This window comes from Oxyura jamaicensis, chromosome 3, assembly GCF_011077185.1.
Source record: "Oxyura jamaicensis isolate SHBP4307 breed ruddy duck chromosome 3, BPBGC_Ojam_1.0, whole genome shotgun sequence".
Lineage (NCBI taxonomy): Eukaryota > Metazoa > Chordata > Aves > Anseriformes > Anatidae > Oxyura > Oxyura jamaicensis.
This window is the reverse complement of record NC_048895.1, coordinates 86997929-87024536: the sequence shown is the minus strand read 5'-3', so window position 1 is coordinate 87024536 and position 26608 is coordinate 86997929. Positions and strand designations below refer to the sequence as shown.

The 26608-nt window shown below is 39.9% G+C and overlaps 1 protein-coding gene and 1 long non-coding RNA gene across 5 annotated transcripts in view; one reads left to right on the top strand and one right to left on the bottom strand.

The window, feature by feature from the left end:
• The first annotated feature begins 49 nt into the window (after positions 1 to 49).
• KCNQ5 (potassium voltage-gated channel subfamily Q member 5) overlaps positions 50 to 26608 on the top strand; it is a 291704-nt gene continuing 265145 nt past the window's right edge. For 2 of the 4 annotated variants that reach the window (XM_035322817.1, XM_035322818.1), the window contains exon 1: positions 50 to 445. In XM_035322817.1, coding sequence (XP_035178708.1) covers positions 87 to 445 — 359 coding nt within the window. In that variant the 5' untranslated portion in view covers positions 50 to 86. The remainder of the gene's footprint in view (positions 446 to 26608) is intronic. The other 2 variants (XM_035322820.1, XM_035322819.1) reach the window with 2 other exon arrangements.
• LOC118164974 lies at positions 10824 to 17029 on the bottom strand. Its single transcript, XR_004749785.1, has 3 exons — positions 16920 to 17029; positions 15201 to 15389; positions 10824 to 11557 (listed from the first exon to the last, which is right to left on the bottom strand). It is a non-coding gene; the product is annotated as an uncharacterized LOC118164974 (long non-coding RNA).

Sequence of the window (26608 nt, the reverse complement as noted above, 5' to 3'; positions counted from 1 at the left end):
GCCTCCTGCGGGCCGCCGCCGCCGCCGCCTCCCGCGCCCTGCTCCGCCGCGGCCCCGGCGCCCGCCCCGGCGCCCGGGGTGATGCCATGCCCCGCAACCACGGCGGCGGGGAGGAGGGCGGCTCCGCGGGGCTCTGGGTGAAGAGCGGCGCGGCGGCGGGCATGAAGGATGTGGAGTCGGGCCGGGGCAGGGCGCTGGCGAGCGCGGCGGCCCGCGGAGACGGCCTGCTGCTGCTGGGCACTGCCGGCGGCGCGGCCGCCCCCGCCGGGCTGCGGGAGGGCCGCCGAGGGAAGCACGGCGCCCGCATGAGCCTACTGGGCAAGCCGCTGTCGTACAGCAGCGGGCCGAGCTGCCGCAGGAACGCCAAGTACCGCCGGCTGCAGAACTACCTGTACAACGTGCTGGAGCGGCCCCGCGGCTGGGCCTTCGTCTACCACGCCTTCGTGTGAGTACCGACCCCCTCCCGTCCCGTCCGGAGCCGCCGGGCTCCGAGCATCCTCCCCGCGAGCATCGCTCCGCTCCCCGAACATCGCCCTGCGCCCGGCGGGGCCGCTGCCACCTGCGGGAATAACGCCGGGAAAGCCGCTAACCTCTGCTAACCCCCGCTAACCCCCGCTGCCCCCCGTTATCCCCCTTTAACCCCCGCTAACCCGCCGGACTCCCCATCGAGGGGCACTGAGGCCGGCCCCCGGCGTGGCGTTTGCCCGGCGGTCAGCGGGCGGGAGGCTTTGCAAAGTTACTGCTGGGGAGCCCGCGGGGCGCCGCTTCCACCCGCGGTGCTTCCACCCCACTAGTGGGCTCGGCTCGGGGACACACGGCGCCGGGGGATGATCCGCTTCCCCGACGGCATTCCCCCTGTGCCCACCTGCTGACTGCAAGGGGAGTCAGCGCTTCGGAAGGGAGCAGCGAGCAGCCTTTTATTTGGGATTTGGCGTTTCTGTGCCTTTTCTTTGAGAACCTAACTCCTCCTTTAGGGCCAGCACTTTCTCTCTTTCCGAGGGAGCGTGGGACTGATCCTCGCGTCCCCTGTGCTGAGCAGCACTGACACAGCGCCGGGGAGCTTGCGCTGATTTAATCCACACAGGCTCGCCCGGGATAGCAGTGAGAGGGGATCCGAGCCCTTTAACTACTTCAGGTGTCTCCGGGTGGTCCTCACATCGATGGCGATCCTCTGCCGTCAAGGGTTTTGGTAATGCTCAGGGGAAAGGTCCGGCTCGAAAGCCTGCTGGACGGCTGGTGAAGACACGCAACACGGTGTCTGGCAAGGAGGCATTGCAATGGAGCACTAGGTGGAAACGCTGAGATAAATTACGGATGTAGTGTGATAGGTGTGACTGTAACAGGGGAGCAGGACGAGGTATTTCTGTGTTTGACCACAGAAGATACCTAATTAAAAAAAAAAAAAAAAAAAAAAAAAAGGTAGATTTAATTGATTTGCTGTAGGTAACTGTTTTCCATGAGAGTTGCTGGAATCAAGCTCGCGATTACAGCAGCTCTCGTGAAAAAGCAACTGGTCCCTAAAAGCTGTTTGGTAACACACAGACTACTCCTCTCCCAGCAGCCAGGGAATCCCCAAATACTACTTTAATACAAGTTTTCATAGGTGGAAAAGTACTTTGCCAGAAAGATGGCAGTGTGCTTACAGAGATACATCACGGATGGAGTTCCTTAGGAGATCAAAATTGCTATAGCCGACAAGGAGTAGGAATAGATGTAACGTTATCATTTAGCCAGTAAAAGGCTTTTTGACCCCCGAGTAGAGCTGTCCAGTCTATTTTACTGTGCAAATCACCCTTACAGATTGAACTTTCTTCTTGGAGGGCTTTTATTGGGTACATTTTGCTATTTGGGTTCTTACAGGTGTTCTCCTGCAGCGCAGATCATGCTTAATTAAGAGTGGGAGAATCTCTGAACTACTTGCTAGGAGCTATCTTACTGCAGTGCCTGAAGCTGCCATAGAAAATCCATAAATTGCAGTTTTGGACCTTTCTCTCTGACATCACAATGAAAACCATTAAAACAAGTAAAGTTCAAGTTAGAAATAAAGTTGACAAGTTTAAACCGCCAAAAAAAAAAAAAAAAAAAAAAAAAAAAGTAAATTTCCAAACAGAGTGAAGTCATGACACAGCAGCACTGTAAACAAGGAAGATCGCCAGCTGCGTTTAGATAATTGCCTGCATAGAATGAGTGCCAGTTTTAATTTTTAATTGCAAATGGCAATTTTGGCAGCTGTAAATGCCAACATTATATCTTCTATCTGAGCAGATCTGTGTGAAAGAGCTTGAAACATTACTGTAATATAAAGGCACCCTAGTAACAATATTACCTTTAAGGATCTGTGACTACTACAGCTCTCTATTTTTAAGGTGCATTTGAAGTTCCATTGGATGTCAATTTGTCAGCCATCTTCATTGCCAGTCTATAAATTCTTTTAAGGTATTTATTTAATTCTGATTAATGACTGACAGATAGATAATATTTTTGATGTTTTAGGCTCCTTGTTTCCAGCTCCTTGTTTCCAGCCACCTGATCAAATACAATTTCATCTTAGAAAACATACTTTCTTACAGAATTAAAAAAAAAAAAGTAATTAAAAACAGACAAACAAAAAAAGAAGTCTTGAAACAGCTTAGAGTTGCAAAGACATTACTAAGTATGTGGATGAGACGTCTGCTCCTACCTCTGCTAAGCTATTCTTGACTACTGCAGAGCCTGTTATAGCCCTGTACTATTTCTGGTACAGAAATGGGATATCTAGTGTAAGACCTTCTGTCTAGATCATTGTTCTCCTAAAATGAAGCTCACTGTGATACACAGGGTTGAAATAACCCAAGGGTGCTTTCAGAGTTTCAGTTTGAAGTCTTAGATGTATGAGTTTATTTAGTCTTTCCTGTTTGTTTTTGCAGTGAGAAGGGGGGAATTAAGCACCAGTTACAAATGAGAAACCATCCCTGCAGTGATATTTTAATTTCTCATTTCCATAGGGAAAGTGCTTTAGAGCTGAGAATTATGCCCAATTTGCTCTTCTCTTTTCTTCTTGGCCTTTCAAAGCAGAAAGAAAAATAGGCCAGCCACCTGAGGAGCAAGTGTTGTGACCTGCATTTGGAAGTCAGTTGGTTAATTTATTTGTAAATACAACCATACAAACTTCTGGCAAAGACAGCTGTTCTGCAACCTTTTGCTACTAGGTGAACTATATTACTCTTGAGCATGGCCCTTTGACTTCAGTATAATTGTGCTGAGTAGTAGAGCCATAAATTACATGTTTCTTAGGTCTTTTTTGTGTACCTCAGTAGCTCTCTACATGGAAGCCCTAGTTAAAATCTTTACTGCAAGCACCACAGTCTTCTGTTCTTAGTCATTTAGGAACATTTAAAATATGTACACTTATGAAATCAGAAAAGAACATTCATACCATTTGTGAGTAATGAGTCAGTAACTTAAACTCTTGCTAATAAAGTATTTATGCTTCACCTACACATGGAGCATGTGCATATTTAATGCATGTGCACATATGTTAAAATGCTGTAATACTGTAACTTCTGAGAAGCATTGTCTTGGGATGTCATAGAATTTATTTTTGTTGTTGCTGTCGTTGTTTATTTAGATTATTTTGGGTTGTTTGGTTGGTTTGATAAGAATGTGTAGACATTGCCTTACACGGATCAAAGGGGAATTCCAGATTTGTTGCAAATTTAACTCTGGGTTTCATCTTCAGCTGTCATAAAGATTTTGTATTATTTTTATTCTTAACTGACATTCTGAAAAAGAGATGGCATGAGAAGCTCAGAAAAAAATATTACTCTTTGATACTGTTTTTACTGGTAGGATATAATTAGTTGCATAAGTTTCTTACTTTAACATGTTGGATTTATTTCAGGAATAATAAAGTTTCTGTTTCTTACTAACTTTTTAATAAATTCTGTGCAAAAGCCTTTGACGTTTGTCATGGTAATGTCATTGTCTTTTCAAAACCACCACCTTTTGCTCTGGAAGCTTCTGAATCACAAATCGCAGGGCTGGATGTGTGCACCGGGGCAGTATCACTTTGCGTGACCTGTATTGATGTTTCCATGGGCGTCTTCTACTGGTCATTGCTGGAGATAAGATACTGTGGTAGATGAATTTGTGACCCACTACAATGTCCTTCTTCTTGTTCTTTGCATTCTTTATGGAAATGGGCTGAGAAATGATTTCTGAAAAAGTCTAATGATGCCATCAAACATGTAACTAACTATTTTAGTTTTCCAGATCTGCTTTCCAGACATATTTTACTAATGATCAGATGGCTATTGAACAGCAGTTTCTTTGCATCTGAGCTAACAGTGCTGCATCATACTGCGCTATGGGTATAATTAGGGAGGTTCTACATTCTACATTCTGATTAAAAACACAATAATGCACAACACCCTAAATACCTGCCTATCAGAAAGCAGGATAAATGATTCTATCACTTTATTTTATCCATCTTAGGGCATCTAATGAACTTGTTCCAGCTGCTCTGTGGGTAGATCTGTGGCACTTATCTTTTCAAGTATTATTTCGTAGTCAGGGCCTCTTATTGTTAGGATAACAATGTATTTTTATTTTTTTTTTTTTTGTATGATGTGTATTACAAATAACAAATGATACCAGGGCTGACAACATAAATGGTGTGGCAAAGCCAATCTTATTAGGCACTGAAGAGGTAAAAATGTAAAGCTGTTTAACTGCCACCTAAAGTTTAGTAAGAATTTTATTTTGGAGAGTGACAATGAATGATGGTGAATACTTAGATGCAGTTCAGTATAAATCTGCAGCAGTTTGTTGCATTTGAATCAGTCTGTGATTCTATGTGTGTGCCACACTCTTTCCATTCATATCAACTGGGCTTTGTCTGGTCAGGTCTTAAACCTTGGTCGATGGAGGTCCCACAGCCTCATTGGGTAGCCTGTTGTAGGCCTGTACTACCCTGCTTTTGAAAATAGAAGGTTTGGGGTGAGAGGAGAGTCAACCTGAACCTTCCAAGTGGCAATTTCTGGTCATTGCTCCTTTTTGTATCATCTGGCACTGTCAAGAAGAATATGGCTTCTTTACCCCTGCAGTTTCTCTTCAAGTAGCTGTAGGCTGCTTGACTTGCTGTAGGGTGCCAGTCAACTGGTACCTTCTTGCCAAACTGAAGGAGCTCAGCTCCCTCAGCCTCTTTGTGTTGCCGGAGCCTCTCATACTTGAGGCCTCAAACCTTCTTAGTGGCTCTCCAGGGTCTCTCCCAGCTTCTGCACATCCCTGATCAATTGGTGGAAGGGCACAATTGGATACCATGGTGTGAGGGCATGCTGAATAAAGGAGAAGAATAACCTGCAGTTTTCTGGCCACGCACTTCTAATATAACTGTCGCTTGCCTTATCTCTGATGGCTGTATGCTATTGGCTTGTACACAACCTGCCATGCTCACAATAACCCCAAAGCCCTTTTCACTGGGGCTGCTGCCCAAACAGTGGCTTCCCAGATGATATGGATGCATGGGGTTTTTCTGCACCACATGCTGAGCTCAACTGTTCTTTTAATTGGGCTTGCTTGTTTTTTCTGTTCACTTTATGTGTGTTCTTGTACTCTTCATCTCAGTCAACAATTTTCAAAACCACTTGCATGTTCTATGTGATCACAAGAGAAGATAAAGTGGACAACAACGCTGCATTCCTGCACTTTCCCACTGTTGTTCATGGACAGCAGCCCTCTTCTGGAGCCCTATCATGGGCAATAAATAACATGTAGCTTTTCTTTTTCATTCAGTTTTTGTTGGAGAGCTATTTCTTGCCTGAGGATCTTCAGGACTGGGAATATTTATCATGTCATGTGCATAAGAACTGATTTTCACTTACCAAAATATTGTTTCACATTTTGTTCTTTTCATTCTTGGTTTCCTCAGTTCATTCATTTGTACTGGCCTTGCTCTCTCATTCAGCAGTAGTGGTCCAGGGGAAACACTGCTTTGCCATTAAAATCAAAACTGTTCCTCAGCCTCTTAGAAAGAAGAGAACAAAAGGTTTTCTTTGAGAAAGTCACTAAGACCAGGACTGGTGAGAGTTCATGCACATGGTCTTTCTTCTATTTGTCCTAATGTTCAGTTCTCAAATGAGATAATGAATTGTGAATGTGGTTAGTGAGGTCGATAGTACAGTACGTTAGTGTTTGGGTTTGGCATTATAATAGTTGGCATTATTATAATTGGCATTATATTTGGGGGTAACAGTCCTATCTTAGATGTGTTTTTTCTTTGAGTGATGTTTCTTCTCTTGCTGATTGAGGATCTTGTGTGATGTAGAAACTCTGGATGAACTTCCTGTGGCCTCATATGGTGAAAAATATTGTCTGGAATTACAGATTTTGGCCAACAGTAGGGCAATCTGTGAATATGTAATGTGACATTAAATGTGTGTTGTTTCAAAGAGGTTGTTTTAGAGGATGCAGGGAAGATTTTAGGAAGATTTTAATTGCAAGTGAGACACTATTTGTGTGACAGATTTGCACAGGAGGTTCTAGACAATAGGTTAATGAGCTGGAGATTTTTTTTTTAATAGTTTTTAAGTTTCTGTAGTATTTGACTGTATAAAGCAAAAATAAATGTCACAATACTTAGATTTGATGCAGTTTCAGTGCTCCAAATTTGACTATATTGTCAGTAGCCAATTGCCGTGTTTTACTGTTGTTTGTGATGAATTAAATTCCCTGATTTGGGTGAAAGTAGAATTGAGCCAAAATTTTTCTAATACTTACAAATAATGCCTAGCGCCCACCAAATGAAATACCAGTGATCATTCCTTCATTAACAGTGAATTCAATATTCATTAGAATAATCATCATTAATATATCTACCAATACTCATGAAAATGTAGGAAAGTTTTTCATTATAGTTTTAGTGGAATGGAAAAGCACATTTTTAATTTATTTTTTTTAATGGAAATATATGTAAATAAGATTTTATTCCTAGATAATGTAAACTCCTAATATTGCAAATAAAACTCAGTGCTGTAGGGTAGTCAGTTCTTAGTAGCTCACAGACAGAACTTAATTGCCAAGTATTTAACATTTTTATATGTTTCATATTTCCATTGCCATAAATTACATGTCTGGTGAAAATTAATGACATTTGCCATAGATTTTATTTGAAGGAAAACTGTATCTTCTTCACACAGGTGAAGTAAGATGGAGTAGGACAAATAAATTATACTATGTAATGAAAAATCTTTAACATGTAAACATCATAGATATTATTCCATACCTTCTTCCTAATGAGGCAGATACTTTTCTTAAAATAAATCTTGCTTTTTCCCTTTGCAAGCCATTCACACAACAGAGCATGCATTCTTTTGTTTTTAGTGCTGGTGGACTAAAATTTGCTTTTGACTGTATGTATTATATAAACTATATTGAATTTGAGAAAACTAGTGTGTTTTTTTTTTTTTTTTCCCTTTTTGTTTTCTGAGAGAGATTTTTTTAAGAGTTTGCTTTGCAGGTTTCCTGTAAGAGAGCAGACTTTGATTGCCCAAGGGATTGCCACTGCAGCTCAGTTAAGGTAGAAAATTCATCAGCTGTATGGTTTTATCAATTGCAAAATAATTTTAAGCAGTTGCTGTGCTCATGTCAAAGTAAAATTCCTTTACAGACATTAATTAAAAGTTCAAAGGCTGTCTTACAGTTCAGCTGCATTTGATCAAGAAGTATTTTCAATTTTCTGTTGAACAGTAGATTTATCTTGTGATAGCTGTCTGAGTTGCAGTGTAATTGCTTTACAGGAAGCTCACAAAACGTTCATCACTTTGGGCACTGAAGTGTAGTCTTAGGCACTGTATTCTACTTGAAAGAATACGTGAGCATGTATGGTCTGGGCCAGTGATTCAAAGGTGGACACAGTCCTCCAGTTACATATATCTGAATTTCTCTGCTTGGCCTTCATCCAAGAAGATATTCAAGCATAAATGTGTAGGTTTCGCTTAACAAAGATGGACATAAATATGTACGTAAGCTTTTTCTTGAAGAGTGATGAATTTTGAAAAGCATGGAGTACCTACAGCTTCCTTTAATTATTCCATTGTGTGTTCAATGGATAATTCACTTTTTTTTTTTTTTCCCCACACTTGTATCAAATGAAGTTTAACACATGAATCATGCTCTTAAACTGATTACGAGTAATGAAGAAAGGAAGTTCTGTACCTGCCCACTTCTTGATTTAAGCAATATATCCCTGTTATATATCCCTGTTTGTCTTGGCTACCTTCTTGCTTTGAGGCTCCCTACTTAAAAGAAAGGAACACATTAAACCTTTTGAGAGTTTTTGTAGAGTTTAAATTATTTTATTGTAGTCATAGCAGGCATCACATGATATCAACTTACTGGTGCCAGGAGTCAAATATGACAAATCCAAGAGAGTAAGATCTTTCTGCTTTGAGAGGAAAACAATGTTACCAAACGTATTCAGATGCTCCCTGGTTTGCTAGGGTCTGAGATTACAGCATCTACACCCATTCTTTTGAGGTCATTCAGTCAGAAATAGCATCTATCTTCTTCTAGTGCATTACATTTAATTGCTTTGTATGGCTTAAACTCATCCATAACTGTGGTATCTGAGAATTACCAATTAGATGCAAATGCACGAATTTTCCTCTTCCATGCTCTGTTAACAGGGATGCACTTAAAAGTTACTGCTGGGGCCTTTTCTAAATATGTAACTTGTATGGATCCTGACAGACCTGAGGGGGCCTTTGTGGGAAAAAGAAGATGAAATGTGTTGGATGCACTTCTGTAAGTCACAGAGGTGTTTGGCAGGGAGTTTGGAAATGCAGGTTGGTCTCCCCAGGAGAGGAGTCTGTATCAGCAAACATGTCTTTTTGATGGTGATGCTGACATGTTTTCAGAGCATGACAGGTGATGCTCAGAGAAAGCTGGTGTGAGCCCCACATGGTATGTGCACAGGGTTGGGGTTGGAGAGCAGGTGATGTCCTTTCATGTGGCCCCATGCTGGAGAAGATGCATTGCCTTGTTGCCAGGACATCACACAGTGGATTCATCAGCTTGAAATACACTGATACATGCTGATTGAGGTTAGAAGTGGCCTGTAAAATTATCTGGAGGAAAGAAATCTCTGTATCTTCTCTCATCTCTGTGCAATAGTTTCTGTAGAGTAAATTTTTTTGTGTGCCTCATATGAGCCATCGCCATAGAAGAGCACCTTCTTGTTTGCTACTCTCTGCAAAAAGATGCTTATTGGTGGCATAAAATGTAAAGCAGCTTGTGTACAGGTGCAGTGAGCTCCCTGCAGGTATCTGTGCAGTGGGAAGGAAAAAGGAGCCTGTGCTGGCAGAGGGAGGGTGTTTCTCAGATCTGTCCCTGAGACCCTCTGGAAGTGCAGCAGGGAGGTGGTACTTTTCATGCCTTTGGCCCCACCTAAATTGCTTTTACTAGCGACATGAATTAAATGTCAGTTTCTCAGAGGAGGTTTCAGGACACTTCCTGTGCAGTATGCAGTTAGTCACACTAGGTACATGTGCACTTTAGTGATTTACTGAATTGCTAGTCATTCAATCAGTGGATGTTTCTCTCCTTGAGAAAACAATGCATTAATAACTGCATCCATAGACTGAAGATGAAGTAGAATTTAAAAAAAAAAAAAAAAAAAAAAAGATTGTATAACAAAAAAGTTGTTGTTCAAAGAAACATGTTTTTCTCCCCCTTTAAGCTTGGAAGCAATAGATTTGATTTGGTGATTGGAGATACCATCTGGAAAGTTAGCCTTCCTCAAAGGTCACACTGGCTGCTGACTAAACTTGTGATTTGGCTTCCACTAATCTGCATGCCAGGGCATTGGAATTGACAGATTCTTGTAGGCAGTGATGAGGCAGGTGGTGATCGCGAATTATAAGTGCACTTCGGAAGGAACTTTGATTTTCATCCTGAAAATGTTTTTAGATGTAATTTTTAGTGGCATTATTAGTAGTTAATAGCACTTGCATAGTAGTTAGTAGAAATCATCAACTGAGCATTGATAAAAGCTCTGTCTTTCAATCAGGGATGATGGTGAAAACCATCTGAATTGGAGATACGTTTATAAAGCTTCTGAAGATATCCTTGAGAAATTCTTGTATGGAGGGATGAAGGCCTATTCCAAAGTTGTTGAAGCTATTATATTTTGTATATGCAGGCACTCCACATGAGATTTTGCTGTTTGGAGATGCTGTGTAGGGAGAGCTATGCTGAGAGCACTTGTGGAAGTGTACAGAGGCAGAAGACATTACCTAGATGGGAACAAAATCTTCAAAGTGAGGGAGAATTTATGAATATCAACTTGACTGTAACAGTACTTGACTGACATTGAATGTTACGTTTAAATTAGAAATGTGGGCTTATCTTACATTATTAACATGTTTTAATTGACATTTTCCCTTTTCTTATTTGCTTCCTGTTGAGAGAAAGCTGAAGTACCAATGTGAATCAATTTATCAGATTTAAATATAGATAAAGCATTCTATTGATCTTTACATCTTTCTTCCATTGGGTTTTTGACCCTTTGTGCAGACCTGAGGAAATAGTCAGTAATATTTTTCTACATAATGAAAATTTTATTCAATAACTGATTGTAGTTTTTCCCTTGGTAAATGTTGGTGTATTTTGTGTGTGTGTGTGTATGTGTGTTCTGGTAGCTAAAACGAATACAGGTATCTGAAGTATTATCAGAGTCAGAGGCCAAGTTTTTCTTTAGACTTAAAACAATAGCTTTCAGTATTTTTCCGCTTTATGATAAGGTGCTTATTCATTAATTTGATTTCATATCAAGTTAGAATAATGGATGAACCCCAGTCTGTGCAATTTGAATACTGTATATAAACTGCTCGAAACTTCTATAGCAAAACATTACACTGTGCAACAGGCAAACCCTTTCTTCAGAGCAGCAATGTGTAGCCCTGCTGTATGTCTTAGTCTCTTGCATTTCCAGAAAGGCAGGTGACACGCATGAGCCATGCCACGTGCCCGGCTGGGGACCAGTTGCATGTGGGCTGCCCGCCTCGCCAAGCAAGTGTCCACATCCTCTGGCACTTCCAGCATGATCTGTACGTGCAAGACGAATTTGCCCAGCAGGGTGTAGAAGGTAGCATCTCCTCTGGACTGCTTCTGATCTTGTTGATGGCTCTTGTAAACTTAACATATACTGGGGACAGCAATCCTCATGCCATCAGCACCCTCCTCTTTGCTGAGAATGAGCCTCAGCTGTTTTATTCCCACCTGGGTCCATGCTTGGCTGGAGCTTAGGTCACATTTTGGCTGCTCCTGCGGATAGTTTGACAGGAAGGGGTGAAGCAGGAGTGCAGCACAATCTCTCTGCCCTCTGTCATGAGTAGTGGCACACTTGGAGGAAGACCTGAGGAGAGACATCTGAAATTTCCATCCCTCTGAATACCCTTTGGCTTGCTGAGAAATATAATCCTCAGAGACTTTTTCTGCAGGAAGGAATTCAGTCGCTCCAGAGCAGTCTTATCCTTGTCCAGGGAATTTCTCCTTGAAACTATAGCTGAGCTAATGACACCTATAAAATGTCAAAGACATCTAAAAATACAATAAAATTAGATTAAACGTTGTTATTGTTGCTGTTCATTAATGGGAAGGAAGGAGCTGAAATATCTGTATCAACCTGAAATGTGTTATCACACCAGTAAGTGTCAGAAGAGAAGGATTTTCTTTGAAAAATCCTTTGTGTGATTTTGCTCTCCAGTTTTTTGTTTGTTTGTTTTTGTTTGTTTTTTGTTTGTTTGTTTGTTTGTTTGTTTTGTTTTGTTTTGTTTTTGCCTGCCCATATGTTTAAATTAGTTCCCTACAAAGAAAGGTCATGGTATTCTTTTTGACTTGTTTTTATCGTCAGGTTTAGGAGTTAATCCTAAACACATAAATACATAAACACAAAAACACATAAATAGTGTAATAGATAATGACTGAAAACTCAGATTTATTAAACCAGTGCAGATAGTGACATTTCAGATAAGATATGTATCTGGAAGATATAATTGACTATCAGTGAGTATTTAAGAAATATGATTTTATAAAATTTAGATTGTGTTTTTTCTGATTAGTAATCCATGGCAAAATTTTATTGTTCTCTCTTGATTATAAAAGAGGCAAATCTCTACAAGACTGATATGAAAATGAGCCTGAATGAGAACGTGGACAGTTGAAAAGATCTTGAAGTAAGTTACAAAAGACTCAGGCAAGACAAATGAAGTGTACTTTGATTTTGGAATGGGTTAAGTTTATTAATGAGTCCCACTCAGCTCTGCATACCTACATTTAGCCTCTGGCAATGAACCAGAGTGTTTGCATCCATCCCAGTCCAGTGTGTACTGTGGAGCAGTATTTTGTGCACACACACGGTATTTGCTGCATTTGATCTGTTGTGATGGCTCAGTAATAAAACTTCTGTCTTTAAATCAGAAGAGTTCTGTGATGGACAGACGGTGTTGGCAGATTATGCTGTTACTGGTACAGATCTGTTTTAATTTCAAACTGAGGGCTTCCTTGCCTACCTCTAGAGGGTGTTCAGGTGACAGCAACAAATCACTGCAGATATCATTCATACTGTTTTCTGGCAGGAGGATAACGCTACTGTCTTGCAGTCTAACCCTATGAATTGCTGGTTATGTGTTGTAAACTATCACTAACATTTTTAGTTGGATTAAAAACAATAATTAATGAAAAAGACTGAAAAATTATTACAGTACCTTGTGAAAGTGATTGCACACCCAGACACAGCTCTGCAGGATGTAATTTACTAATCTGTAAACTTCTCTATATAATGAATGTGGGAGATGCAAGTTCTTGATTAAATAATACCAAGTATTTATATCACTTTTGTGCTTAGTTGTTCTAGTTACCCAGCTAGCTAGCAATCACTGTCTTAGATGCTCTTCAGTGACAAACCTTTAGAGAGAAAATCCACCTATTCTCTTGGAATAATGTGGAAAGGCAATACAGTGTCACTGGTCAGCATAATAGGCATGAATTTCAATTGTCCCCGATTTTCTTCTTAATTACTGCAGACAATAGTGTCACTGTCCTTTATTCAGATTGGTAGCCCACACATCACTTTTGAGATCCACCTTTATCATTCCTGGTATGAGATCTGGCTACCTAATACCTTAAAGGTCTGACCTGTCTGACACCACAGCTAAAGCTACCACTCAGACTCAGTATTTCAGTTCTTGCACCTTCCTTGTGTTTAGGCTCTGCTATGAATGCTCGTCACTGGAACCCTGTAACCTGTGCCTTTGAGCCTAGATTTCACTCCTTTTACTGTCTAGGGAGAAAGTTATTTGTCTTGATTTTAACAGCTGTACAAAGCATTTGGCTAGCCAGTTGTTAAAATTGCATGTATAACTGAGTAACAAAACCAGAAAGCACGCTTTACATGATTCATTAAGGGGAAAAAATAAGAACAAATGAAACAGTTCCTTTTTACTCTATCTGGCAACATCAGGAGCATGTGATAGAAATGCTGTTCATTCAACAGTGAGCTACTGACAGTAGAAGATTAACATGAATGCATTCCTAACTTACCTAACTTCAGTAAACCCATAACAAAAACTGTGGTATATTTTTTCAATCACTTTTTGAAAATGACACTTTTTTTGGGCAGATACTGAGTACTGAGTTGTTACATAACCTGGGAGTTTCACTGTGTAACAGTTTTATGAATGTTATATATCATGTGGTTAATGAGAGAGTTCTTCCTGCATTATTTGGCTTCATCTTAAGATACTGAATTAGAGAAAAGGATGACTTAGTGGACGGACAAGCAAAATGGCAGCACAGCTTCCCAGCGCATGGCAGGGATAACAGGTTGCAGATGAACTAATGGCAGTAAAGACCAACCATCTCTTGACTTTTTCTGAGGATGTTAATTAAATTAAAGACATTAAGTAGCTAGTAAAGGCTAGCAAGATATCCAGGGAGAAGAGATTAATATCAATCTCATTATTTCTTTGAAACAATGTCAAAACCCTATGACTTAAACTTTGAGAAGATTAAGACATTAGTTGATGTAATATGCTTGAGATATGTTTTCTATGAAGCTTTTTCTCTCAAAACAAGCTTCTGCATCTTCCTACTTCTGTTTTGCAGTCTGTAGTATGGAATAAGGATGAACTTCATGCTCTTGAGATATTTTAATTGATTTCAACAGATCATATTGCTATGAGATAATCACTAAGTCTTTTGGGACAGTCAACCAAACTTTTGTAGACATACAAAATTTAAAGCAAATTCTTCAAAAACGGGGGTAAAAAAAAATATTTTACCAGCTAACTACAAGATAACAGATATTTAAAACTGATATATATTGTGCCCAGGTAGGCTGGGTCCACTGTGTCTGCAGCTGCAGTTCTGCTTTGGATCATTGAATACACTGAGCTCATTAAAATAGCACACTCATACCATGTCTTCTGGTTGTCTTTTATGTTTGCTCTCTTAGTGCATCAGAGGACACATAACTGGAGCAAATCAACAGACAACCCAAACTTTCTTGAATCCTCACACTTTTTAGTTCAGGCACCCTCATCTTCCTCAAAGACAAAGCAAAGCAGACTGTCAGCTCTTTTATCCTGGGAAAAACCAACACTGGCAGGACTTGGCTATTCCTTTTCGTGTATGTGAAGTCTTTTGCATCTGAGGTGAACAGGTGTTTCTAACTTCTTACACCAATGGAAAGATGAAGAAAAGCTTCTGTTTCTTCTTAGCCGATCTCATTTTTATGTTTTTATTTTTATTTTTTCTGAAAAGCCATTTAAAGTGGAGACATCTTTGAGTGGCTTTTTAGCTTCTCTGCCAGTCAACTTGTTCTTTTTTTTGCTTGTGTGTGGTTGCTTTCCTAAGGCACTAATGATCTTTTACTGCCTCTGTGCTTTCTGATTAACTCAAGTCTCCCTCAGAGTACCATGGGACTGGAACCTAAGGGCTTGCTAATAGCCATCTATGTGAGAGGACCCCATGGACATTGTTCAGAGGTGAAAAGAGTGCAGCTTTTATCACAGTGATTTATTTTCTTTAAAATTTCATCACACTGTTTGGGCTTTCAGGAAAATCTCTGATGCATTCAAGCATATAAATACATAAAAATATATATAAAAGTGCTGACATACATCTTTGTCCCCATTATATAATAAGTAGAGAACATGACTTACAGTTTGTTGAGTCAAACATTAGCACTTTTGGATAGAGAAGTCTTTAAGAGGTACAAATGGCAAGCCAAATCCTAAAGCTGTTTACTAGCCATTAAATCCAGTCTGCATCCAGCAGCTCTTACTCAAGCAAAATACCATTGAAGTACTAGTATTCTTGAATTTTTGAAGAGTGCTGTATAACTTAGAAATCTGAAGGAAAATTTGTTTTGTCAGCACTGCTTTGTCACTCTCTTGTGCAGCATTCACGATGTCACGATGTGATTGCTTGTGCTGCATCAGTTTCAGCGCATTACGTGCTAACTCACCTGCAGCTGCAATGGATCACAATACACTCTTGGCAATGTTTTTAGATCTTTGCTTTAACCATTGCAATGAATAACAGAGTGTGTAAATGGCAACATGCTTTTCTTTTAAATGTAGTCATTAAAATCCTGCTACAAAAGTAACCATAGAGTTTGGAAAATGATGTGGTATAAAATAACATATTTTGCTACATACACTTCTATTCATTTCTGAAAATGATTGTTCTTTTGCAGGCATGGGAACCTGGATATGTTCCTAATCTAAAATCAATAGGAAATACTTCAGTTGTTTAAATAACTCTTAAACATATTTTAGTTTGATAGCTGATTGTATATTATGTTTGCAGCCTTTGTGCAAAGCAGTGTTTAATAGCGCAGCTTGCTGTATAATGAATACAGATGAAGACTGTTCTTTATAATATCAGTCTAAAAAAACACCACATATTTATTCATATAATGTGGTTGATGTCAAGTTGCCACACTGCTTGGAATTTATTGCCGTTGCTTGACACATAGCTATCAACTAAAAGAACTCCTTAAAAATTGCAACTCAGACTCAAGACTTACCACTTCCCAATTAGAAAATGACCTTGCAAGTTAGTCTGATGACTGAATTAGCAAGTAGATAATGGTTCTGTGGAAAAGGAGCTACTAATGGAAAGTTCTCAGTATGGATCACTTATTGAATTGTCTTTTAATTATTGTCCTTTCTGACTATGTATGAGATGATTATCAATGACTGTAATTGCTCTTTAGTTCCCCTGCCCCACTCTTTTAGTATCATTATTCACTTTTAGCTTTCCTAAAATTTAGACAGAAAGTATCTGGGGACTAATCTAATATATTCTTTTGTGTTTTGTCTAGCAAATTTGTGCATGTTGCTAATTATCAATGAATACCCTTGTGGCATGAAAACAAATATCCTCACATTCTCATGATGAAATACATTTTCCTTTTAAATCTCTGGTACCAGTTTTGGTCCAATTGATTTGCATAATATTCCTTCATAGTATTGTGTAAAGAAAAGGAAAAAAAAAAAAAAAAAAAAAAAAGTAAAGTAAAATCCCACCGTTGTGGAGATGTTGGGTAGGTGAGGAGACCTGGATGAGAGTGGTATTTGTTTGGCTGATCAGGTCTGTTGTCCACATCTCCTGGGCCAATTGCAGAGTACTGCATCATAGGTTACCTTTTTGGTTTAAGGTTAATGACAAAGCCTCAGCATGAATTGCTTGCTAGCTAAGTCTGTTTTTATACCAGTTCTGTGTTAGTCAGAATTGAAAAGCAACTAAACCTGGCTTGAAGATTCAGTCTATGGAGAATAATTGTTATCAAGCAAAAATACTTGCATTTATAAAGGTTTTCAAAGGTGATAGACAACAGTTGATAATCAGAATTATCACTGCTTTAGTGCACTTACCATAATTTTATGTTTAATCCTGCTCTGTAACATTCAGTTTAGAATACTTGGTCCTCTGACTCAAACTGCACAAAGCCACAGTGGTGATGATATTCTTAGCTGTGCTGAGGACAACTACTACTTTAAAACAGCTTCCTGTTGTGATCTTCTTCCTTGCAGTGTGTTGTACACCGATAAGTCACAACTTGCAGCTTATTGCTTAATTTAACCATAGCTTGCATCTCTTATAGTTTGATTGGTTGGCAAAGCATGCAGAAATTCTGAGTCAGATACACCTATTTCTGGATGCCCAATATAATTAGGTGCAGCCCTGCAGCAACGTATTTTGTGCAACTTTCCATGCACACAAAATGCAAAAGTGCAAGTGATGATTTAAAAATTCTTTGAAAAAAATAATATCACTGAATTATGATTATACTTGTTCTGATGAGTCTTTTGGTAATAAAGAGACTCTGCAGCCTTTATAAAATTACTATTATAACTTTAAAACATATGAAATGTGCCAGATGGACATTCCTGGAAATTCTGGTGTCCTCACAATGGCTATATAGAACTAGCATTGTTATTAAATTCCACAACTTTCTGTGCTAGTTTTCTGTAGTCCTGGGTTATTGCTTTTGAAAGTGAGTTTTGTTTTTATAGCCTCTGTAGCCTGGTTTGCATGACCAGCCTGTTAAAAAAGTATGCTAAATACTGTCATTAGGTGTACAATATCAACTGATAAAAAAGGTCTGTAAACAGCAGCTTGTATTCCAGGGAACACTGTTATGATTTGCTGCTGATTTTTGTCTCCTAACAATTGGATTTGAGTCTGTCACTAGTAGAAGGAAGTGGTTTGACTAGAATTGTGCCACTGAAAAGGAAACGTATCTTGAAAATGTTTCCTTGTATTTGGAGAGTAAGGCTCTATTGAACAGTTTGAATGTTAACTGCATGAAACGTGATTACATGCTTAATTGCTTGTGTGTAAATAATGGAATAAAATCCTTTTGGGTAGTAATTGAGATACACCTGGAAGCAATTAAGTAGAGCAGTTTATAATATTGGTTTCCCTGAAATACAAGAAATATATCAATTCTCATGGCACAAAGTCACACACCCCCATGTACTGCAAATATCACCTCCTAAGAGAATCAGGTAGAAATGAGAATCTACTTCTAGATCTGTCTTTTGAGGTCTGCCCTTGTATCTGATTCATTTTTAGAATTAGAATTGGAATTAGAATTGGAATTAGAATTAATTAGAACTCACGAGTGCTGAGGGAGCTGGCAGACATGATTGTTAGGCCAGTCTAGATCATCTTTGTTGTGGCAATCAGAAGAGATGCCTGAGGACTGGAAGAAAGCTGATGTCACTCCAGTCTACAAAAAGGACAGGAAGGAGGACCCAGGAAACAACAGGCCAGTCTGCCTCACTTCAGTCCCTAGAGAGGTGATGGAATCAGAGCATCCTGGAGGCTATCTCTAAGCATATGGTAGACAAGAAAGTGATCAAGAGTAGTCAGCATAGATACACCAAGGAGAAATCATGCTTAACCAACCTGATTGCCTTCTATGATGGGACAATTAGCAGGATAGATGAGGGGAGAGCAGTGGATGTTGTCTACCGTGACTTCAGCAAGTCTTTTGCAGCTGTCTCCCATGATATTGTCAAATGCAAACTTGGGAAGTGTGGGCTGGATGAGTAGACAGTGAAGTGGACTGAGAACTGTCTGGATGGCAGGTCTCAGAGGACTGTGATCAGTGGCACAGAGTCTAGTTGGAGACCTGTAGCTAGTGATGTCCCCTAGTGCTCAATACTGGGTCCCATATTGTTAACCTACTCATCAATTACTTGAATGAAGGGAATGAGAGCCTCCTCAGGAAGTTTGCTGATGATACAAAACTGGGAGGAGTGGCTGATATCCAAAAGTGCTGTGATGCTCCTATTCAGAAGGGTCTTGACAGGCTGGAGAGATGGGCAGAGAGGAACATCTTGAAATCTTGGATCTGGATAGGTTGGAGAGCTGGGTGATCACCAACCACATGAAGTTCAATAAGAGCAAGTGCCGGGTCCTGCACCTGGGATGGGGAAACCCTGGCTGCACGTACAGACTGGGCGATGAGACGCTGGAGAGCAGCCTAGAAGAGAGGGATCTGGGGGTCGTGGTAGACAGCAAGTTGAATATGAGCCAGCAGTGTGCCCTGGCAGCCAGGAGGGCCAACCGTGTCCTGGGGTGCATCAAGCACGGCATCGCTAGTAGGTCAAGGGAGGTGATTGTCCCGCTCTACTCTGCGCTGGTGCGGCCTCACCTCGAGTACTGTGTGCAGTTCTGGGCACCACAGTATAAAAAGGACATGAAACTGTTGGAGAGTGTCCAGAGGAGGGCTACGAAGATGGTGAAAGGCCTGGAGGGGAAGACGTACGAAGAACGGCTGAGGTCACTGGGCCTGTTCAGCCTGGAGAAGAGGAGGCTGAGAGGAGACCTCATCACAGTCTACAACTTCCTCGTAAGGGGGTGTCGAGAGACAGGAGACCTTTTCTCCATTAACACCAGTGACAGGACCCGCGGGAATGGGGTTAAGCTGAGGCAGGGGAAATTTAGGCTTGACATCAGGAGGGGGTTCTTCACAGAGAGGGTGGTTGCACACTGGAACAGGCTCCCCAGGGAAGTTGTCACTGCACCGAACCTGTCTGAATTTAAGAAGAGATTGGACTGTGCACTTAGTCACATGGTCTGAACTTTTGGGTAGACCTGTGCGGTGTCAAGAGTTGGACTTGATGATCCTTAAGGGTCCCTTCCAACTCAGGATATTCTATGATTCTATGATTCTGTGAAATTCAAGTGCAGGGTCCTGCACCTGAGGAGGAATAACCCCATGCACCAGTACAGGCTGGGGGCTGACATGCCAAAAAATTACTCTGCAGAGGACCTGGGAGTCCTGGTGGACTAGTTAACCATGAGCCAGCAATGGGCTTTTGTGGTATCCTGGGCTGCATTAGAATGAACACTGCCAGCAGGTTGAGGGAGATCCTCCTCCTCTACTCAGCCCTGGTGGGGCCACATCTGGAGTCCCGTGTCCAGTTCTTGGCTCACTACTGGAGACAGTCCATCAAAGGGCTACTAAAATTATTAAGGGACTGGAGCATCTCTCACATGAGGGAGCTGGGCTTGTTCAGCATGGTAGAAGAAAAGACTCAGAGTGAATCTCATCTATGTGTATAAGTATCTGAAGGGAAGGTGTCAAGAGGATGGGACCAGGCTCTTCTCAGTGGTGCCCAGCAATAGGACAAGAGGCAATGGGCACAAACTGAAATACAGGATGTTCCAGCTGAACATGAGAAAAACTTTGTTACTGTGAGGGTAACCGAGCACTGGCACAGGTTGCAGGGAGAATTTGTATACTCTGCTTCACTGGAGATATTCAAAAGTTGTCTGGACACAATCATGAGTAATGTGTCCTAAGGACCCTGCTTTAGAAGGAGGGGTTGGACCAGATGATCTCCAGAGGTCCCTTCCAACCTCGGCCATTTTGTGATTCTGTCAAGGTGTGTTGCAGGTAGGCCTGGATGTCCTGACATCCTTTTTGGTGCTGTCAAATTGGTGGTCCGCACTTGTTGCTGTAGTTACTCCAAACCTGAGTAGTCAATCCTGAAGTCTGTAGTGTTGTGAATACTACAGTCAGATTACTATATTGTTAGATTTACTTTTAATTAATGTTTTTCAATACTAAGTATATTAAAAAAAAAAAAAAAAGTTGTATTTTGAGTTTTGTTTATTTGCCATATTAAAAGCCATGTGATTAAAACGTGATTTTTTTTCAGTGAAATCTCACATATAATTAACATTAAAAATACACTACCTAATATTTATATAATGCAGAACTGTATTAAATAATTAAGACTAGATTATTCAGTTTCATTTGTTTATGATGCATTTTATAATTCAGTTAAGTAGATAATAGAGGTAAATGCATTGCCTAAAATTCCATTAAATAGCATGTACAACATGTTTAATTACCAAGAAAGGAAAAATGAATTAACACTGGAGTTACAAAGAGTAGAAGTGTAAGGCTGAAGCTGAAATTCCAGGAAATTGCTGTGGTTTTTTTTTGGCTTATTTTGAAAATGGAAGAAATCTTTCCATTACTTTTTATAAATATATCATTCTAGAAACCACACACACTGTAAGTTTCTTAAAATAATATTGATGCGAATGATTATTTATCCCTAGGTTTTGAAACTTTGGCATTTCTTCTGGGCTTTGCCTTCCTTTCTCTAATGTATTTTTTGTTTGTTTGTTTGGTTGGTTGTTTCTCTTTTGACCCAGCAGGCATGCACTGTCTAGGTGTGCCTGTGCTGTATGAGCATCTTTAACCGTTGCTTAATGCATATGCTAGTTTATGCTTCATAATGAACACATACCAGAATTAACTCCTTTCAGTAATGGAGACATCAAGTAAATCAATTACAACAAGTTCCAGACCCACCTTAAGATATGTCCATACAATGAAATTAGAGTTTTTATACGCACATACATACATAAGTACGTAAGTACAAACATGCTGTTGAATATAGTAGCTCCTGATTTCAAGGTGAAATAATGCTTTCCCCTTTCCACACCACTGATAGCTAACTTGTACCACAGCTGACTGACTGCATCTTTTCTGCCCTCTGGCAGGCCTCTTCTGGGCATAACATGACAATCCTCTAGCCTTTTGACATAGTCTGTGTTGCAGACCACCAGAATATTAATTATTGTTGTTGTTGTTTTTTGTTGGTGGTGGTAGTTTTTAAATATATATATATATATATATATATATATATATATATATATAACTTAGGTGTTTTATGACCTACTGAGTAGTGTATGATGGTGTTTGAAAGTTGTGTGTCTGTAGTGTGTGCTGTAGGATGAAGAGAGACAGATCTCTGGCCACTTCATTCATCTCATGCCCTGCTTCCCAAAGAAAAGGGTGGTCAGGAGCAAACTGTTCCCTGAACTGTAACCAGGCTTAGTCCTGGTGTTCAGGATTACAGTGCACAAGATCTCTTCCTGCCCTTCTTCTCTTTAGCAGTGTAGACATATCCAGAAATGCCTACAGATCCTTTGCGGTGCCTTCTTGGGACATAGTATAGAAGCGGGGATTGCCAGCCAGAGCTTATGGAGAACAGGTTTTGCATTGTGAAAATATGGGATTTAAAAAATTCCATCCCAAATTGCAATGAGGAGGTGGCTTTCACTGTTTCCCAAATCAAATGTAAAAATGTGACTTAGACAAATATTGTGCTTTAGTATTAGCCATTTCATACTTAAAAAAAAAAAAATGTATTGAGCCTTACTTTATTAAGAAGGCCTTTTCACCTGAAATAATCAAAATGCTTCATAGGCTCCTCAACATTCCTGTGAAGGAAGATGAAAATCAATTATTTTCATCTGATGAAAGTTTTTGATGATTGTGAATCAGTATTTTCCTTCAGAAGAACATTTTGCTGAAATTTCCCAGCCAGCTTTATTCTCCATCTATCCTCTCCTTTTCACTTTTTCTCTTCTCTTTGCCGATGACCAACATGTAGAAATGCAGTGGGAGTCCTACTAAAGATTTCTTACTGCATTTTTCATGAGAAATTCACATGGGAAGGCTGATACTCTGCAGAAGAACTTCTTCACTCTGGGTGGTTCTCTAGGGAGAACAGTTCAGTATTAGAAGTACAAAGTAAAGCTGGGAAGCTGAAAGAGAGAGTGGAAATACAGCTTTAACCTTTCATCACCTCTACCTCTCCATAAATGCAAAATTACATGAAAATGTTGGTGAACCTTGGTAGTTTCTGAAACTTGATGACTGAGGGCACCATGCTTTAAAACCACAGGAGTTATATGTGTAAGCGTGCATTTCATCCTCTTTTAATGCTCAGTTTTCTGTGTTCTTGGTGACACTTTGAGTTTGTATTCTAGTGCTTTCCAATGCTTTTGCTGTAAGGGAGCCAAGGACCTTGCTACAGTGCCCTATGGCAGAGCTTAATAACTGGCAACCCAGTTGGCTGCAGCATGTAGCCAGGCTTGCACTGTACCTGCACCAAAGAGACTGGCTTTTGCTTTTGCTGTTATCAAGGGCCTAGGTCTTATCCCCCGTTACTGCAAACATAGCTCTATACTGTGGAATGATCAATATTTGCAAACTTTTAACAAGCCAGCTGCAATACCAATGGGTTAGTTCTTCCAGGCTCTCTCTGTCCCACTAGTGATGCAGACATCCTGGGAGGCTCTGACTACAATGAGATGTTACTCCTTTGTATATTATTTGCTTACTTTTTCCTGAAGCCTGATATGTCTAAATAATGTTTTAGAAGAGTGTTGTACTCTCTCAGACACACACACACACAAAAAGGTGAATGACTCATGTCATATGTATTTCTTTGTATATTTTTAATTATAATTTTTCTACCTTGATGTTTTATCTTAAAGATCTTTAATGAAAAACAAGGGGTCCAGTTGCCAAGTGCAGTGTGTCTGGACTTTATAGAAATACACATTTGGACTGAAAAATAGTGAGTGTAATATTATTTTTGTGTTTAGTAGTATGATGTAGTATTTTTAACACATTTACATTTATCTGTACCTAAAATACTTTTAAGATAAATAAACCTTTTTGTTATACAACTAATCAGAGGATAATTCATAGCAAAGTTGCTGTTACAAGTTAGAAATATTCTTCAGGTTGTTTAACATTTCTCAACTCCTTGTTGAAAGAATGCAAATGAAGCAAGGCAGTAAGTGAAGACAAGCTGATGTTACACTCTGGTGTTGCTTCTTTTAAATTTGGCTTAAGGCATAAAATAACAGCTTGAGAAGCCAGTGCAGCAAGCACTAACTTTTGTGATTCATTTAAAGTAGTCACATTTTTAAACATGAAGGAGCTTTTTGAGGCTATACTTTTGACATAAAAAAAATATTCATACAAATACGTGCCCTTAAATGTGCTTATGTTTTTACTACCAGGTGCTGTTGTAGCAGTAGTATGTGTTTCTTGGATAAGGAAAATAATCTAAAAGCTGTAGGGTTTTTTATTTGTTTGTTTGTTTGTTTTTCACATTATGTTACGAAGTACCAATCAAGCATCATTCAGCACTGAGTTCTGGGAAAATAATATATTTTTTGACTTTTTATCACAAACCTCAATAATCTCAGTTAAGAGTTGTTTCTATAGGAGAACCATGAAGAAATACCGCAGCAGCCAGTTGGTCATGTTGCAGTTGCAAGTGCAAGGGAAGCACACAGCTGTCGGCTCTCAAGCTGCTTTACTTTGTGTTTCTGCCCACAAACCTGTCCTGTTGTCTGCCTGCTTGGTCGGGCTACTTTGCTTCTGGTTTGCCATTTTCCATCTGTATTTCCTTAGTGGGCCACTCTGCTGCTTGCTAAGCAGTAGGCAAGCTGAAGTAAAGCCCACTGAGCAGAGATATCCACAAGTTTGATAGCTGGGAGTTAGAAGACCTTATCATGCTTCCACGGACTTCTTTGAAATTAAATAATTTAGGAAAGATTCTGCCACTAATATTTCCTCTAATTAAATTCATAATTGGAAAATACTTGGAATTTCTACCTTTTTTTTTTTTTTTTTTTTTTTTTTAATTTTGTGGGAATTATTTTGCCCAGTTCAGATCTTGAATATTTTGTACTTTAAATAAACGTTTTTTTTTTTTTGTTTTTTTTTTTTTTGATTGACATGAAAATATGTAACATACTGGAAAAAGACTGAGCCAGACCATTTTCATAGTTTCTATGTTTGGTATCTGGGGAAAGTTCCCCATGGAGCTTCTTGATGCTCCTTGACACCTGCTACCCAGTTTCACCCTGAAAAAAAAAGATTTGCTGATACCCTGTGACATAATTCTTCTCATGCTCCTTCTGATGGTCCTCGCTCACATGCGTAGGGGCAATGGGCATGGCTGACAGCTCTAGGTTGTGTATTTTTTAAAGCTAGGTTTTCAACTAGTACTAGGTATCATTGATGATACCTAGTTTTGTTTCAGCCTGCCATGTGGACTGCACAGGTTAAATTTTATAACATGCTAGGCAGGCACAACGTACTGAAATGCAGTGGGAGTTAGTTGTTGAGACCTCTGAAGTTCCTGGAAGTGCCAGACATATGTGAAGCAAAACTTTGCTGGGTTTGGCAGGAAGTGGGATTGTGGTGAACCCACTTATCAGCAGACCTTTATTTCTGCTGCAGTGTTTACTGCAATTTTAAGTCAGTTATTACCTCACATTTTGCAAAGGTATTTGGCAGCCAAACAGCTTAATGTTTATTGACCAATTCCAAGGCAATACTGGTTACCCTGTTCTCCAGGCCCTGTTCCTTGGTTGTAAAGTCAGCAATTAATAAAAAGCAAGACATGCTGGGTGAGTGGAGAATTGGTGTGATTTTAATTAACAGGTAGCCCCATGAGTAACAGAATTAATAAAACTTGGAATTACATTTCTGGATTAATTTCCTGTTTTGGTACCTTAAGATGATCAGAGCTCAATCCGAGGCATTTTCTTCAGTGTTGGCATTCAGAAGGTTTCTCTCCTGTACATTTCTTGTATAGTGAGAGCTGTGTATTTGCCGTGTCTTTTCTGTGGCACATAGTTTCTTTCAACTGCCAGCTCGCTTATTTTCATTAAATGTGTATGAAGGTGACATTTTTGTGAATTCCCCCCTGTCGGGTCTGATCGAAATCCACTACCATGTTGAAAGTTGACTTGCATTGAAGGAGGCTGGAGCAGGCAAGCATGCACACAAGCAGCCTGATTGCATAAGTCTTGTTTCCATAAGAATCCAGATGCAATCCCATTGCTGGCTCAGTCCGTTACTCAAGAGGACTAAACTGACTGCATTCCCAGGAACATACAGTAACAGTTCAAGTTTACATGGCATTTTTTGAGAACACACTTGGTTTGTCCAAGTAAGGACAGCTGACTCAAAGGAGTTGTGATGGCAGTACCAGTTTTCTCGTGCCATAAATATGCATTGTGCTTTGCAAGGAAAAGATGAGTCTCAAAGGTTAACCTAAATGAAATGCAAATCACAACATATTCATATTGGCTTGTCACTTAGGTTTCACTTCAGGTTCTCATTCACTTTCCATTGTGAATGAGATCAACATTCCTGTTGAAAGAGAGTTTTCCTGGAAAGATAAATGTTAGGTACCCCCACCCATCTTCCTGCTGCTTAATCCCTGTGGACATAAAAGGGTGATGAATATGAAGATGAGAAATCACACCCTTTTCCCTTTACCAGCCTGGAGAGGTGCTGATGTTAAGCAATGATAGTGCTTTGCACAGAGTTGCCAACATTTAGAAGTGTTATCCAAAGAAAACTCTCTAAATAAACTAGGTGCCCGCTGGGCTGCAAGGAGAGAATAAACAGAGAGAGGCTGCCAAGAAAGTGGAGTACAGGGCAAAGCTTGGACATGGCCAGATTTATGGGGTGGATGAAGGAGCCATTGGGGAAGGGGCTTTGCACCTTCAGAAGCTTCCAGAAATGTTCTTACTCCTCAGGGAGCTGATACAGCCCTACTGTGGGAAGTACATTAAATTAGATTGGAAAAATACTTGAGACTGTATGGAAAAAAATAAAAACAACAAAACACTAAAAAGCAATAACTTCACTCAGTTTGTATTTTGTACAGTAAAAGCAAAAGAATATTTGAAACTTTTTCTCTTCTGC